General features: G+C 41.7%; 1 protein-coding gene across 3 annotated transcripts in view; it reads left to right on the plus strand.

Annotated features, from left to right (window-relative positions):
- Window positions 1-2176: 2176 nt before the first annotated feature.
- The window catches only part of kcnt1b (potassium sodium-activated channel subfamily T member 1b), a 44865-nt gene continuing 28678 nt past the window's right edge, over window positions 2177-18363 (plus strand). For all 3 annotated transcript variants that reach the window (XM_076150923.1, XM_076150924.1, XM_076150925.1), the window contains exon 1: window positions 2177-2271. In XM_076150923.1, coding sequence (XP_076007038.1) covers window positions 2177-2271 — 95 coding nt within the window. The remainder of the gene's footprint in view (window positions 2272-18363) is intronic.

The following is an 18363-nucleotide window of genomic DNA, read 5'->3' on the forward strand; positions in this document are numbered from 1 at the left end:
AATGCTTCAGTACCCCTGGTTGTGGAACGTTGCCTCAGATTAAGTAGCGTCTCTATAGGGCAACTCTGGTCCTTATTGTAGTAACATTACTCCATACGGCGAAGTCTGTCCCTCAAATGACAGAGCGAAGGATTCTACTGTGAGGATTCCTTTCTCCTCTCCTCTCCTCTCCTCTCCTCTCCTCTCCTCTCCTCTCCTCTCCGCTCCTCTCCTCTCCTCCCCTCTCCTCTCCTCTCCTCTGTTCTCCTCTTCAGCCCACTCATTTGATGTCTCACAGGTCTCTCTCTTTCCTCTGTCTGGGCTTCCGAGGACCTGTGCATTCACGGCTAATCAGGGAGAGCATGTCTCTGGGTGCTATTATCCCACTCAAGGCTGCCCACACTCTACTATGATGGCACCCCACACACACATGAACACAAAAACACACACTGACACATGTGTACATACAGCCCTGCTATCCATTAAGTGGATAGCAGAGGTAATTTAGCTGAAGAACATAACACATAGATAGCTCTGATAGCAGTATTGCAATATGGATTCAGTCATGCAACGCACACACACACCCACCTACACACCTTCACCAATAAAACCCATCACGTTTATCTGGGAAGAGCATGTTTGTTCGTTATTCCACATTGTTGCAAGCAGATCTGTGGTAACAATGTCCCCTGCGGATTTCTTCTGACATAATGTCTTCTCCGTCTGTTGGCCCATGGGCTTCAGGCAGAGGCTTTCATCCCCTCCACTCTATGAGCAGTGGGGGATGAGTTCCCATTATATCTGGCCAAAATGATTTTTACTCTGTGGTGCTTTCAGTAAAAAACCAGACTGGATAATATCTTTGTACCCATTTGAAATGCAGTCTCCCACTTGTTCCATGCATGAAAGTGTCAACACATTGATTTTAAACTGTAAAGTGAGTCTGTGTAATCCTGCTCCACTGAGAGAGGAGCAGATATCAGAAGGGTTTCTGAACTCAGTAAGCAGAGTCAAACTGTAACAAATAATTGTATGAAGTCATCAAGAGGTTTGTTGTGTTTAAACTCTGAATGTCTTTCTTTTTTCTTTTCGACTCTCTCTGTCTCTGTCATCTCTCATATCTCCCAAAAGAGGCAGCCATGAGCCTTCCACGCCAATCAACGAGTTCCCATGGCGACAGGTAGTTTCCCCTTATGTGTGACATTGAGTGAGAGGCGAATGGATGCACACATGCACATATACAATAGACTTTGTTGGAGGCATTATTATGCACACCTGACACACCAACGCATGCTGCCATGGAGGAAGCCTGTGCTTTCATCTCTGTGTCTAGTAACCTATGTAACACTGTTCAGCTTCAGGATGGTTTGAGGGTTTCGTGAATAATGCAGACTATTATTCTCTTCTTTTAATAATACATGACGCATGTGAAATAGGACAGTTACATCAATTAATCTTCTTGATGGAGACATATTGAGAGGATGTTTTCGTAGAAGACTTTATGCATGACATACATTACTCAGAATGAAAATAGTTTCTGTTAACCATCTCCATTTGCACTCATATAACAAATGAAATCATTTATTTGAAGTAGTTTTCACAGCTGCATTTGCCACCTCCGACAAAGCGTTTCAGCTCTGGAAGCGGATCCTCCATGCTTAGTATTTGTATGACTCAGATGATTAACAATGAAAAACGATCAGTTATTCTTGCTGGCTGATCCCAAATAAACACACGGCATGTTTATGTGAATTCTATATTCATGGCATACATAAACAATGAGCCTCAGAGCATTTTTTATGTTTACTATCTATAAGAATGAATGGCCACAGCCTCTGTTCTTCAAAGATTCATTGCACATTAATAAGTAGTCTATGCTTGATTTATTTAATGTTTGACCCCATTAAATAAATTTGCATCCTAGATCCCCTGATAATTGACCTTTTTGGATTTAAAATATTCTTTTTGAGCTCCTTATACGACTCTGTGACTGCCCTTAGCGCAGAGGAGCACCATTACTATTTGTTATCCATTGTCAGCTCTAAATCATTGTTAGGAGAATGTCACACTTTTATTGTGACAGACAATAGCACACTCTGATAAGCAGATGTTCTTGTCTGACAGGACCTGCAACGAGACCCTTCAGAAGAACAACAGCAGCAACTCTGGTGTTATTCTGGACATCTCCGCTCTCAAGATGGCGGAGGTGGATACGGAGGTGCCTCCTCTTCCTCCTCGCTACCGCTTCAGAGACCTGCTGCTTGGGGACCAGACGTTTCAGAATGACGACAGGTAACAAGGAAAACATGGCAGTGTATGATATGGGCGGCATTCCTAGGGAAATTCCTAGAGGGGCCTTTGTATTTGCTACATGTATGTGAGCTTGGATGGTCTCAACTCTTAATTGTTTCCACTTGTTCATGCTATTCTATCCACCTCTCCTCTGCTGTGTCATTCTCACCTGGAGAATGTGCCTGGAAGTTCATTGAGCTATTGGTTTTCTGAACATTTGTACCAGTGGTAGTGGTTAAAATAAGAGGTTTTTAAGTGGTCAAAACATGTAAACTGTATTTCACTGTGGACTGTCAGGAGCCAAACTGGTCAGTCAGCCGTTTTGCTGTATCATTGTCAAACTGGTGTATATAGAAAGAAATAGTAATGGTAAAAGGACAATAGGCCAAAACCTGATTTTTATTAAATATTTCAGATAATAACATTTTCTATTACACTCCTCTTTAACTGTATTGGAAATATCTTGATTTGTTATGCAGAGGGATAAAGGAAAAAATACATCAACAGACAGGAAATCAGGCTGAGGCATCTGATGCACAGTATCGTCTGAGTGGTTAAAATATTTAGTAGAGTGCAAAAATATAATTTTGGTTACCAGGGTGGAGGAAATCTGCAAAACATAGATATACACCCCAGTGTAATGAAAGCATAGCTGGACAAATATGTAAGCAACCAAGTGCTAATCATATCAAACAACTGCGCCAACCCACTGGGCTTTGGATTCTGCCACCTTAAGGAATCGAAGTGAAACATTCACTGTTACATAAAATATTCACTCTCCCTTAAGCCCTGTCTTACTCTCTGCCAACAAAATGCGTTCTTCAGCATCCAGTCGCCTCTCAGTTATTTCAAGCAGAAAATGTACAGGAGTTTGTTATCTGGAAACAACTGCCTGCACTTTGTGTTTGATTCAGGGTTGATATAAATGTGGTCTACATTCTCCTCCAGCTCTTACATAAGCACCATGGTTGATATTGAAAAGTGGTGTTGTCATCAGAGTGTTGGAATGTTTTTGGAGTCTACCAGGAATTCAGTTGTTGCCGTGGTTTAAGAGGCAGATAAACAGATGCTGCGCTCTGCCTGACAGGACAGGACCATCAGCCGTGAGCACTGTGGAGCTCTCCGAGGTGCTGAAATGAAGCTGCCTCACATGGGATCAAGCACGCCAGTCACAGTTGGATATGGATTGTCATTGCTTTTCAGTCCCCCTGGTGCTTTGACGGTATCGTTCTCCCCTAAAGTAAACATAGTAAACCCCATTTCACCTGTACTGCATCCTTCAGAGGCGCCACACTGTGTTTGTCCAGGGCTCGTTTAAACCCTTGGCTGTAAACCTTTAGATTACAGTCATTAACACTGACAGCTGCTCAATGCCTGAGGGTGTTTTTTCTATCAGACATGGTTGATGTAGAATCAGCCAAGAATGTTCCCAAAAGGAGCCAGACTTGTAGACTGTTTTTTATCTGGACAATGATAAGGAAAACCTGTGTATCTCCTAAATCACAAACACGAGTAGAGGAGCAAAGACTAAGGACTGTCTATCCAGTAACACCTGCTCTCATTCTGTGGATTGAAACTGCTCTGGGCCTCTACATCAAGCGGCGAGAATGTGAGCGTATATCACATTTTAAAGTGTGAGGCTGGCATTGTGCTCATCTAGATCGTAGTTTAAAACGACAGATGTGATGAGCTGATACGTTACATACAATTTCCTTTTATACATTACATGAAATTATACCAGTAAATAATTGCCATTGAGGACCGGCAATGGCACCTACCTTAGAAAATAGACCTTCTCTTTATGAGGACATGTAATAATTGTGTGTATCAGTGTAACACCTGTATATGCATTATATGGAACTGTGAGATGACACCAAATGCCCCGAACAAGAGGTTATGCTTACAAAGGCTTCATTCTTGTCTTGCTAATTTGCATTTCCTCTTTGTGCCTCTCACAATAGACCTAAATTACAGCTTTAACCAGAAAAGCGTGAGTTGAATGTGACAACACATTTACGTTATCTCTAAACCCCAGGCTGTGTGCCACTTTGAGCTGTGATCATGATTCAGCAATGCGTTGAAAACATTTGGTCGTCAGCTCTTATGTTTTTTGATCTCTTTCTTATATTAATGGAAGAAAAACATTATTGCTGTTAGAGATGGAAAGAAATCAAAGTGTAGTCTCTCTCTCTCTCTCTCTCTCTCTCTCTCTCTCTCTCTCTCTCTCTCTCTCTCTCTCTCTCTCTCTCTCTCTCTCCATGTGTGTGTACATTCTTTCTCTGCCTCTAAGGCTTCCTCCAGGAAATTGCTGTCAGTTGTTGTTGTATATCAAAATCCCATTTGGAGCTACAGTCCAGTATTTGACTGTTCCCAAAGGATGCAGCAGTTTCTCCGAATATGGCGACAGAAGCTTATAGCTCTGATTTACATAATGACATGCCAGTTTTATCCATACTGTTTACATAAAGGCTGTGTAAACATGAGCCAACGATAAGTGGACCAATAGATGTTTGTTACACAATGAAATACTGTCCTTTTACCTTATAATAGAATTCCCTGTGCATGTTGTTTCATATCGACCTTGACAGACCAGATTGTGTACATTAGGTTGCTTCTGTGTGTGTGTGTGTGTGTGTGTGTGTGTGTGTGTGTGCGTGTGCGTGTGCGTGTGCGTGTGCGTGTGCGTGTGCGTGTGTGTGTGTGTTTGTGTGTGTGTGTATGTTTGCTCCAGTTGGTTTCTAGAGATTGCTGAATTGTAAAGGGTGATTAGGGCTTGTTGCTGGGCTACTAGCACATGCATGCCTGTGTAAGTAAACCAGTATTGGCACATGCATACAGTATGTATACATGTGTGCACACGCATGAATGATGCAATTCTGTGTGAGTGTCAAATTGAGTACATTCCTCAAGACAATGTGTGTAACGAAATAAATGAAAATGAAAACAACCAATCTATTTCTGTTAGCGTAGTATTGTATTTGCGTGACTTTGAGCTCTGGAGCAGAAAGGAAAGCAGACAATATTGCTGAGTTTCAGGCACTGTAGTGTACAGTATGACATGGTATGATCGGCAGAGTGCACATGGATCATGACGTGGTTTCTTCCCTGAGCTGAAGCGAGAGTAAAACCTCAACACAAATTAACCTCCAGAGTCCAAATCCACTCCCATTGCTCAGATTACCTTTTATAATAGTTTCCTTTAAAAGGGCACACTGCAATATGAGATTAAAAGGCAGCCAATCTATAAGATCTATCTAAAAGAGTGTAAGGAAACATTATCGACTGGTCTGTGTTTGTAAGTGTGCGTGAATCTTTCTTTAGAAGGGCTTTAACTGTTTTAGTGCTGTGAGAGTGTCTTGTTTCTTTTCCTTGGATGAATGTGGGCAGCTTCCAAGAGGTGGGCTGGGGGTCTCTCTGCTATGATGTCATTACGTCAGGGGTTAAGGTGTCAGAGGGCCATAATGACAGCCGGGCTGCTGCGTGGGTGCTGTAGAGGAACAGTCACACTTAAGTCATGTATCTGACAATTGCTCTGTGTGTGAGTGTGGATTCACTAGAATGAGACTGTGATTAGACATCCGCGTGTGTGTGTGTGTGTGCGTGTGCATATGCGTGTGCGTGTGCGTGTGCGTGTGGCCATCACTCAATGTCGACAATAGAAAAAATCGACAATCGAATTATTCTGTGTGCCAAGGACTGGAAATGGAAGCAGAATAGAAAATTGATTCCTTCCATCCTCCCCAAGTGTGTTTAATCACGTCATGGTCTCTCATCAGGGCAGTGTGGGGATGTGATGCAGACAGAATGAGCAGGACTTTAAATAAGCTCTCAATGGTGACCCCCAAATCACCAATGTGACAGCTTTACAGGAGCACAATCACAATTTACCGTTACTGTTTCCAATTGATTAGGTACACATATTCAGCCTGAATGCAGTTCAGACCAATAGCACTTGGCTTTTCTGGTATTTACATTTCATGGTGGGCGGACACAACAATACCAATGCCTTTCAACATAATGCCATGTCTAATACAAACCATCACTACAGCCTCAGGAGTTACTACAGAGACCAGCCAGTACCTCTCTGACACCGGGAACTGAACTACAAGCTTCACAAATAAATGTGAACCGCGATTTATGTACCGCAATATATTCATCTATAAAGAAGGAGTGTAAATCTAATGCCACAATTCAATTTGATCATTTGATATGCTTAATTTAACAAAAGAAATTGAACTTTCATAGAAGGTTTTAACATTTCAGATTGATGCAGTTGAATCACGATGCATTGATGCGTCTTTACACGCGTTATTCAAAGGTAATCACAATATTTGCTCTCTCCGTGTCACAGTTTACAGTATATGAGCAGTGAATGTCAAGCACAATTTAAAATATGCTTCCACTAAATAGTCAATTGAAAAATAGAAAGGATGAATTAGATAGAAAGGGAACAGAAGGAACTATAAAGCCCAGATGAAGAGCGACGGATTATGAAGAAGAAAATGATGAAGATGATGATGATGATGATTGGTTCATAAACTGTAAGTCATTTGTGGATTTACCTGTGTGATGGTTGTGCTGACAGACTCTGACTTCAGCACATATAGCACACATATGTAGCAAGACGTCCATGTTTTTTACTCACATGGAGGGGAAAACAACTTGAATGCCATGAGAGGTTTTAGTGTGTTGAGCTCCTGATTTCCCATCATTATATGTAAAGTTTGGCGTATTTCAAAGGTTGACATGGCTCAGCCCAGCAAGCGTCTCTTGGAGGTTCAGTCCAGGAGGCATTACTCATCAGCAGCACTCAGTAGGTCTCAGGTCTCTTAACGCCTTGTTTGCATCAGCAGAGTGGCTGTTACTCTGCAATGCTGTCCAATCAGGGATTATTATTATTATCAGAGTAAAGCCGGGGGCCCCGGAGCTCCTCGTCCATGTTGTTTACATTTTGTCACATTCTATGGGGGTGAGTTTCTATAAGGATTTGTGCAGCCAGCGAGCGAGAACTGGAATGCAGACTCAGAATGTTAACCATGTTGGAAAGGAGAGCTGAGGTGTTACAATTGCAAAACCTCCAATTTCGAATGGGCCCTATGGCTCCATTTCAGAAAAACTTCAGCTGTTTTATTTCCCCTGAACACAGCTGTGGTATTAATGAAAATGGAGCAAAGTGCTTAAGCTGAAAAGAATGAGTGCGCTGCAGCTTCCCTAAAGCTCTTTTATGGGTCTGCATATGAAATCATTGGGAACATTACAGTGGCTTGGGCTGAACACACACTCTCAGGGTAGAAAGCTCTAATGGGACGGACAATTAACGGTGGTCTGCAATGTGAGAATTTTCTGGAGGAATACTCGGTATAAAATATAATTTCTCGCACACTTAATGATTAGTTTCTTTCCCCGGCAACTGAATCATCGTGGTGGGAGATCTCTGCATTTGAAATGTACCCCCCATGCTTTGTGTTACTGACTTAATTAGCAGGCGCAGGCTGCACTTGGCAGACTTAATGAGCATTTGTGGCGATGGAGGTGTTTAGATGAGGTTGTCAGCAGCAGAGGTGTCTGGTGTGTGCGACACAAAGCGCCACCGTCAGTAAGACGAACACGCTTCCCTGGATCACCAATATGTGTAGCCAATGCACTGACGCTGCCTTATGCTTTTGGACACCATCAGGATTATTGTCAATTAGTTACCTCTCACTCACAGGTGCATTTGTTCATTTCTATGTTCTGAAAAGCTGTGAAGTGATTCAGTCTTTGGTAATGTTTCTGTTTCCCCTATTTTATGGCTTTTTGTTTTAGAGAGTGCTGTAAAAATTCAGGGGAACTGACCTTTATGGCATCACATTTGCAACTTCCAACTGCTGGTGAAGATGTCATTGAGGTCAGTTTCCCTGACTGTGGAAGGTTTGATTTGCTGTGGATTTGGAAGAAAAAGGTGACATTGTAGTTAGTTTGTTTAATCTGTTGTGAAATTAAGCAGGTTTTCACAGTAAAACAAATTACATTTCTACATCAAAACAAGTTACCATCCATGTCTGAACCTGGAGAAAATAGGGACAGCGCTGCTCTTTGTTTCTTTCATGAGCTGTTGAACATGCCGTGTTTATCTACGATGCAGCCCAGTGAATGTGCCTGCATATTTCAGGGAAACGTTCCCTGTCATAAATTCGACAATGGCAGCACAACAAAAGCTCATATTCCAGCTCAAATGATGGAAAGCTGATATGAATCAAGTATTTCACTGTGAATTGTTATGGCAGCATTTATTGATTTGGATACCATATTCTTATTTACAATCTGAAAACGGGAAACCAGGCAACACATGGAGGGGATTGAATTCACCTGTTCTATAGACTTCTTGAAGACTATTCAGTAGTTTTATTTTACAGGAATCCCTGGCTCTTGCAAACTGACTGTAAATGACTAATTTTTGACCATAAGGTTATGAACAGTAAATGGGTAGTTGAAGCCTTTTTACACAAACAAGCCATTTGCAAAAGAGCACTTAGTGAGCAATTGTATTGTGTGTGCGTGTGTGTGTGTGTGTGTGTGTGTGTGTGTGTATGTGTGTGTGTGTGTGTGTGTGTGTGTGTGTGTGCATACCCTTGTGTGTTTGCAGGCCAGTGGCATTGACTAGACTTCCTCCTCCTCTGCTCACAGGCAGACAGCTCGCCCACAGCAGCGTCAGCTCAGTGCCATAATATGTTTTGACAGAGGAGACGTTATCACAGCTCTCCACTCCCATCTGCAGCACAGAAGATGGAGCTGAGGCATGACCAGTGATGACGGAGCTTCACTGGGAGGCCTGCTCGTTCACCAAGCCCCTCATAGTTTATCTGGCCCATCGACAGCTTTTGAGCCCCAACTATGACCATGGATCATTCAACAGTGACAACAACGATAGGATCAAACTACATTGTACGAGTGAGGCAACAATAATTTGAATTTGGTTGCTTGGATTGCACACTCAATGGAATTTTCCGTCAACACACTGTTATTGCCATCAATGATTTCGGATAGTTTTATAGCATCAACATATTAGATTTGCTTTACCACACTTTTGTCCTCCATGGGAGAAGTTTGCTCTGTTTGGATTGAAGTGAAGTTCTTGAAGTAGGCAGGGGAGTTAAAGCTACAGTATGTACAGTCCAGTAAGTGTTTTTGTTACATTTGCTGAAATCCTCATTCCCTCCTTAAATCGAGGGCTGCGTCTAAAATAGCACGTCTCTGGAGTGCATCTGATGGATGGAATCTGATTTTGAAAAAAACCTTTGAGCCCAAACAGTACCACCAGGTACCAGGAGGGGAACAGCTGCCTCAATTCTCTATCATGCCTTCTGTTCTCAGGTGGGCAGAGTTGTGAGGTGCAGCAGGAAAGCGGAGGAGGGAGCTGTCTACGTTTGCTCCTTGTTTCCACACAGCACATTTTTTACATTACGATCAGACGCTTTTATCCAAAGCGACTTACATTACATTATATTACCACCCTTCGCAGAGGGGGGAGCAATTTAGGGTTCGAACCGGCAACCCTCCGGTTCTTAAGCGGAAGCTCTACCCACTCAACTACTGCCTCCCTCTCACAGGCTGCTTCTTACAGGCAGCTCTGTGTCTCCATATGCACATTACACTGGCTGATGCCTCTTAGCGGTGTGATTTTACACTGCTGCTGCTGCTGCTGCTGCTGTTGCCTGGTGACTCACTTTAGATGTATTTCCTTCCTCTACCACAAAGTGTCTCTGTGCTCAAGTCTGTGCTGTGGACCTGTGTGGTACACTTGTGCTGTCATTATCTGCCATCACCTTTGTGTCCTTTGCTGTGTCTTCCTTCCCAGAGCAATTATTTTTCCTTCTTCCTAATTTTGCAATTCCCTTACTTTCATCTGAAACTAGTCCACCAGGAAGTGTATGTAGGCCTAAAATGTCAGAAGTACACAGACTATTGTGTGTATTGACGTGCTTTGTTTCCCATGAAAAGCAGCGCTCTGTGACACTTAACGTCTGGATTGTGCTGTGATGAGTGAGTGATGAGTGTTTGATTGGAACCTTTAGGTTTCAAAAAGAGGTCATCACATGCACAAAAAAACCCAGTTCCTTCTTTCACAAACACATATTTACTCTAATATCTGGGAAGTAATGAAGATAATGATCTATTTTATACTTTCCACGATTAATACCTATCAGAACATAATAACATATGCACTTCTATATCATGTATATTCACTGATTGAGCCTTTTTTACAAACTATCTATCTATCTAAACGTTTCTACTGTTGGTAGTGTTCTAGTGTTGGCAAACTTGGCCCCTTGTAAAACCTTAAAAAGGAGGAACAATGACTAACTTTTACAGTACTGTTGCCAAGAAATGGGAAGATATTTAGATTGTGACCTAGTTTGCATGTATGTACTTTATATTGCCAGGAATGTACAAAGTAAACAGGTGACGCTGGAGCATCGGCCCTGTAGTAAACCGACAACCTACAGGGTTGGATTACATTACATTACGATCATTTTGGCAGACGCTTTTATCCAAAGCAACTTACATTACATTACCACCCTTCGCAGAGGGGGGAGCAATTGAGGGTTCGGTGCCTTGCTCAGGGGCACCTCGGCAGGGGCTCGAACCGGCGACCCTCCGCTTCCCAAGCGGAAGCACTACCCACTGAGCCACTGCCTCCCTATCTGGCTCCAGAAATCAAATTAAAGGGTTTTTTTGGTTATTGTTCAGTTAAAATGATTCAGATCTAAGGATGATTGCTCTGTTGGCTCCCAATACCCTTTTCTAAGTTTCTAGGAAGACATCACAATGACAAGTGGTTACTGCTCAGTCAGCACTTACAGAATTTCATTCATTAGTGAAGTGTCATTCAAACAATGGCTTGGTTTTTTATGGACCTTGCAGCGAAAAAGTAGTTTCTGGTTTGACAAAGTTCATTCCCGGCTTGTTGATTGGAGCTGATCTACCACTGCACGTGTCATGTTGTACTCTTGGTGCAGCACCTGTTCCTTAAATGCAAATCAGATTTATTTGTGTGTAGGCCACAAGATTATTTGTTTGTGGCTGCCAGTGGCTCTTGTGATTTCTACAGTAGCAGAACGTGTCTGTCCTCAGTTCGCCTTGAAGATAATAAAGTAATCTGAATAATTATGCACTACCAAGAGGATCCCAACGCCAGGTAAGATTAATATCATTTTAAATGTTCCCCATGTGAATCTAAGACACACAAATGGTCTTGTATGAATGAATGAGCTTCTCTGTATACATAGATTTAAAAAAAGCTGGTGATCAGCTGGAGATCACGTGATGCATTGATCCTCAGCAAGAGATAGGATGATGATGAAGAGGATGACACGCGTGTTTGGCAGCTTATCAAAGTGAAACACAGATCTGATGAGAATGTCGTAAGTTATGTAACCCGTCGTGGAGTCTGTTTGGGTTGGCTGGCGAGTTGACGTTGCATAGTGACGACGCGTGAAGCTCATATAGACGCAATGGGACCTCACATCTCCGCGGGATGGTGGAGCGCCCAATAACCAGGAGACCAGCCGATGCTCCCCTCACCGTGTCCCCCCGTGACGCTGCAGGGAGGGAGACGCTCTCCCTCCGCATTCGCGTGAAAACAAGTGAAGTGACGAAGATGCGCTTTCTCGTCGGCATCGGTCTCAGCCTCATCTGACACCGGGAAGAAGAACAAGCACTGGCCGCTCTCTCTGCTGGAGCTCAAGCTCGGGGGGGAGCAGCAGCAGCAGCAGCAGCAGCAGCGAGACATGGCAGGCGCGAAACTGACGCCCTCTCCGTCGGAGATCGACCCAGACGTGAAGACAGAGGTTCAGAAAACCCCAGAGCCCACATGGGTGAACCCATCCAGCCCTCTCCGGACCCTGGGCTCTTTTGGGAGCGATGCCGGCCAAAGGTAGCTGCCGCAGACACGCATGTTAATAAATCCGCTTGCAGACGCGCAGCATCCGCGGAATCACGGCTGGCATGTTGCCGGGAGCGCATGGTGCACCAAGTCTTCCTAATAACATGTAATGGCTTGTAATCATTCTTAGGCAAAAGCCGCCGCGTCGTGATCAATATCCCATTAGTGTCACTTATGAACTGAATGCCCACAGATATGAATAGGAATGCGAGTTGCATAATTGTTAGCACCGGGTTGCTATGTTTTCCTCAGTGGGTCTAAAGCATTAACGCAGCGAGTGAGCGTCTTTATGAGTCACTTTGCTGACAGATGGATGAGTGATGGCGCTAATCTAACGCTCCCTCCTGCTGTCAGTCATTTGTCTCCTCCGAGCATCAGTGGGACTCATTGAACGGCTGCAGTGTGTGTGATTGCATAATTGTGTGTGTGTGTGTGTGTGTGTGTGTGTGTGTGTGTGTCTGTGTGTGTCTGTGTGTGTGCGTGCGTGCGTGCGTGTGTGTGTGGTTGAATGGGTGCTGCATTCCCATTACAGTTTTATGAATCAAGGTGTTGGTGTGAAATATTACACCACCGCATTCACATGTGAAGTTGTATTGAAAAAAACCCCCACATCAAATCATTGATTTGATGTGGGGGTTTTTTTTCACATCAAATCATCATTGATGTGTGGTTTTTTAAAAATATACACAAAATAACATTGCACTTCAATGCAGACCACAGGGTCTGGGCACAACTGTCCATGTATATATGGGTTATGTCTGCACCATTTGCTACAAAAAATAGACAATGGCTGAAGCGTTACAAGCAAAGGAGAGCGACCCATTTATTCCTTTCAGAGAGAGAAAATAATATAATATATCATATCATCTTAAATAATATTGTCAGGTTTTTTGCACAGATTCACTGACTTCTCATTTTAAAACCCAAGGTTGCTTTAGCTGAAAACAGATTGTGCTTGTTTGGCAGCATGTCAAAGCCGACTGCACAGCCAATATGTTGATGCAGTATGTTCACCGCCTTTTTGTATTTATAGCACATTTCTCCTCAGCATTATTTTGGGGCACTGACATTTGAGGTTTGTTCGTAAAAATGCTTTAATACCACTGACTATACAGTATGTAACAGTATGGAAATACCTGCAGCACAATAACTGCAAGTGATTTTAGGGAAAATACTGAAACATATTAATTCCATATGCAATGCCAGTTTGAATGTGAGTCAGGCAATTTAAAATAGATTACATGTGATTATTTTGAATGAATCGTGACTTAACACAATGATCACAAACCTGGTTGAGTATCGATCATTGTAGTCATAAACACAAAGCTCTCAGAATGAGGTGCTGATGTTCCTTTACACATTAATGAAATTGTGGCCCTGCCTCCTTCACTAAGCTGTGTAATTTCCCATCAATAATACAGACACATCGTGTCATCTTCAGCGCTCTAAATCCACCACAAGTATTCCAGGACATTCCACTTTCTCCCTGTCAACTGGAGCAACACAGCCGCAACACCTCACCCTTGCATGTTGTCTTTTTTCATATATGTCACTATAAGACAAACTGAGCAGGAAGCCCGTCACAGTATGATAGTTGATAACTCGATCTCAAACAGGACAGAAACATCTTGAGTTTGAGCTGACATTGACTCAGGACTAAAATTTACATTATATTTCTAGATTGTGGTCATGTTAATGGTGTTGTGAAGAAAGAGAATGTCCTCACTTTATCACAACAGCCTGCAGGAAATAACACAATGACCACCAAGCAGTGACAGAATAGATATGATGGTGCTGGCAAAGGCAGTGTTGATATTAATCTCCACAGTTGGAATGATAATTAGCAGTATTGATGATAATGAGCCTTATATGTGATAACTATGTGAAAATGAAACGCGTGGTGTTACTGGTGTGCTGTGAGCAGCTATGGTGACGGTGGCAGGGCTCTTAGTTAGATTGATCTCCTCTGCCTTGGACGTTCAAAATGCGATGAGTCGGCTGTCTGCTGGTTCACGCGGGGTGAAAAGCAAAGCAGAGTAACAGTTAGGTCTGTTGAGAGAAGCTGAGCAATGTTGACTGTGTTAGTATTGATGCATAATACACAATGTCAGCATATTTGTGTGGCTGTCACTGTAAAGCATTTTTTGATATCTCTGACAACACAGCAGTTTGTTCTATTCTGGTCTCTGGTGGATTAGAAGGACCTCACAGTTGCAATTTCCCCGCATGATTTGATTTGGGCCAATGTAAACAATTTGTTGGCTTTTGATTCTGACATAGAAAATCAAAATATGATACATAGTTGCCAGCCTACAGGTCAGCCTGCCAATGGAATTGTTGACTGAACTATGTTTCTTTAATAAATCAGCCAACAAATCAAAAATGATGAAGGTAAATAAAAAAAGAGGAAATAAAAGATGAGAGGATCAGAATGATTTTCACTCTTTCCACTAAGTGTCAGTGACCTTAGAAAAGTGGGCGTGACATTGTTTATGAACATAATGGATAGTAGCCTCACTATCAATAAAGATGCTTTCAAAGGGCTTGTTCATGCTTTCTTGATTTAATCTACTGTATTAATCTTTTGCATGTTATTTCAAAAACATACTGTCATTTTGTGTAATTTGACAAAATAGGAGAGGGTTTTTATTGTGATTATTAAATCCACCCAGAGCCCGTGTCTGCCCTGCTCAGACAGACAGGATGTTGTCAGGAAGCTGAGAGCTTTGTGGGCTGTAAAATGTGATCAGCGTGGGATTTGTGTCCAGCTGGCCAGAGAGTGATGGGAGGTGATGGTGAGGAAGGAAAGAGAATCAATAATCTGGACCACTGCCATCAAGCATGGCACAGCCCATATTCATTAATTCTGCATAATTTACTACAGCAGGGAATTCCCTTTGTGTTTGTGTATACAGAGTTCACTGCATAGTATAGACACCTCAATATTAGAAAACGACAGAAGGACTGACCGGCATTTAATACACAGTGTGAGGTCAAAACGGATTACTGCCATATTTATTTTGGCTTTAGCCAGACGTCCCACCACATTGCTTCATCGTGGAAAAGCTGTTTGGAATGGGCTGCTTGCTTTCCTCTGCAATGAATTTGAATTTTAGAGCTCAGATGGAGCTCTTAGTCACACTTCGCACCAGTATTAGACCAGGATATTACCCATTTTATGAAATGATTGACATGGGACATTTCTGACAAGTTGTTGATGTGTCATTTTATTGTTTATATAATACTATAATTGGAAAGGGTATGTCTGTATGTGTGTGTATGTCAGTAACAGGCACACCATTCCTACTATTGCCTCCAAACTTGCAGAAACATTTTTCACAGTCTGGAATTTGCATCAGATGCTTTTACTTTCCTCATTTTTATTTTCTATTTTATTTGCATTAACAAATTACAGTAGTGGGAGACTTGAATGGAACCAGCCTAGCATGTCACAGTTGTTATGGCATCATTAATGATGTCACAGTTGGAGAATATCTATAAAGTGAAAACAAACCTCCGGCCTTTCTTAAGATAAACTGTTCTTCATCATGCCGCAGAAAGAACCACCATCAGCGTCGGCAAACTCCAATAAAGTAAAGAGCCCTAGATTGGCTCCCGAGAACCGATCTCCAGATGTCAGGTAACAATGACCTAATGTTTACGGTACTTCATGTGCAACATGAGGCTGGTTTTAGGGTCATGGGTAGGAGGTGAAGTATCAGAGGGAGGATGTTATTGGAGGGTTGACAAGAAAAATTAGAAACACCCAAATGATACTATTAAGGAGTGGAGCAGTAGTAGTAGTACTGTGTCTCTACAACTGTATTGATGGGTTTGGTCACTGAGAGTTGTTCACCCAAGTGACAGAGCAAACATCCTTTGCAGATCATAAAACAATGTTGGGTGATACGGCTGAAAGTTTTCGGATTAAGATGTCCATATAATGTTATAGCATAGTTTACATTGTGTTAAATGCTTATTTCTTACTCTTAAATATAAAGGGGACCTGTCATAGGATGTATAATGAATAGATATATAATTTATTTATAACATATTAAAAAAAGGTTATTAAAAAGGTTGATAACTTAATACAGATAGTAAATATGGAGCCTGCATTGATTATTCAGGTAAAACAGTAGTAGTGGTCTTTCAGTTGAAACTCAATGTTGGTGGGTGATGTAACAAGGCAATGGCCCAAGTCATGCAAGTACATCAACAACACAAAAAGGCGAGATCCAGTGTATACAGCATTTCTAAGGGTTGCCACTGTGACCCTCTCAATGGGATGTACAGTATGTCTATAGATTTCATAGTTACTCCCACCTGGATGTATGTGTGAATTCTCTTATGTGCCCACCAGGACTCTTTATCCTTGGATCTAACTCCTAAAAGCATTTTGTGCCAACACACAGTAGACACTTAGTAGACACCACTACTATGCTGCCCTATGTTACAGGTTCATTTGGAGCGATAAATGAACAGTAAATACACTGTCACAGAGTAATTGTACTTTCATTTGATTTAACACCCGTGGTTAAGTGAAGGGTTTTAATGATGCCATTGGGGTAAATTAATACATAAGAGTATGTTGTTTGTCAGTATCATTCAGTAAACTGCAAGTATACAATCTCTGCTCAGTTGAGTTGCCCTCGTTGTTGTATTTCCTGAACAAAAATAAACATCTAAGAAGAAGTTGAATATCTGGAGAGACGACATTTGAATGAATTCATAAGTGGCCTTCAGCTCTCCTTAATAATGTTATGCGTGGGTCGTTGTATTATCTTTGAAAATCTTTGATGAGTGATCAGGAAACAGTTGGATCTGAGTTGATAGATTTATTTTCAGAATTAGAGCATACAGAATGTGTTCTTGCAAGAAGGTCGGTCAATCATACAGAGTACAGAGAGTCTGCAGAGTGAAATACTGTGTTTTCAAGCTGTTGGGTGGGGGTCACAACGTAAAGGAAAATTGGGCTGAGCTGTGTCTGCGGTCACAGGTGTTATGTGCAGTTCTGCAGAGACAAGGGTGGGAACAGGATGAACTTTCAGACAAATGTGTTCTTGTAATACAGAAATGTGTATGCGTACATGTAACCGTAAGTTTTCCATTACAGTATATTATTAGAAGGAGTGTATCTCTGCCGTGGGTTGTGTACCTGCAGAATCATCAATCTCACTTTCACGCTCCTGCATCTTGTGAACATCAGTTCACAAAGAATTAATCATCTTGTGAGAATAATGTGGGACAATTCAAACTGAGGTTAAATTGAAAACAGCTCAAAACCTCCTACTCAGGGCTTTGCCGCGTAGGGATTAGTACAGGAAAGAAACAGTTATATGAGGCTATATGGTCTCTGTCCAACTCCGTTACTTCATATACATAACATATCATGCACACATATGTGATAATCTAAAACTGTGAGCTGAGATCTCAGCTTGTGGCAGCCTGTATTACATAATTCTAACACTGTCTAACATTCAATGGCCGGCATTCATAGTACAATCTGACATTTATCCAACTTGATTATCATAGTTTTGGGCTCATGGTGCAGGGTGTGATATGCAATGAACTTATAAGATTGAATTTCTCACACAGTTTATAATTATTATTATTATTTTCTTTTTTTATTATGTGTATTTTTATCAGAGAAAGCATTTGACATGACAGTGCACATACAGTAATGGGACATTTTGGAGATTGTTCTTGATACAGAAAGAGGGGGGAGAGAGAGACAGAGAAAAGAAAGAAGGTTGTGTGTTTATTATCATTGTTGTTTTACACTTTAAAAGTAATATTATTATCATTATTTATAATTGCTAACTTTTTGCAAATATAATGTTCAGATATTGTTAAGACTTGTCATGCATGTAGATCTAACTCAAGGATAATCTGTATATAATCTGTAATTAATAGTGTTTTATTACATTGCATTACCTTCCTAAGGTTGCACTGCATATAAAGAGGGACAAAACTTACCATCTACTATCGTCTTCTGACAGTCTAAAAACCTTTGTCATTCCTTTGTCACAAAAGTGTGTGAACTATACAGTGTGTGTTAGTACATACATGTAGTGTTTAAGAGGTGTATGTGCAATGTTCAAGTGTGAGACTCAGGAAATGCTGGAAAGGCTTTCTGATGTAGGTTGACGGATGGAAACTACAGATCC

This window comes from Genypterus blacodes, unplaced genomic scaffold (genome assembly GCF_046128005.1).
Source record: "Genypterus blacodes isolate CSIRO-AG114 ecotype Tasmania unplaced genomic scaffold, CSIRO-AGI_Gbla_v1 ptg000053l_1, whole genome shotgun sequence".
Classification (NCBI taxonomy): Eukaryota; Metazoa; Chordata; class Actinopteri; order Ophidiiformes; family Ophidiidae; genus Genypterus; species Genypterus blacodes.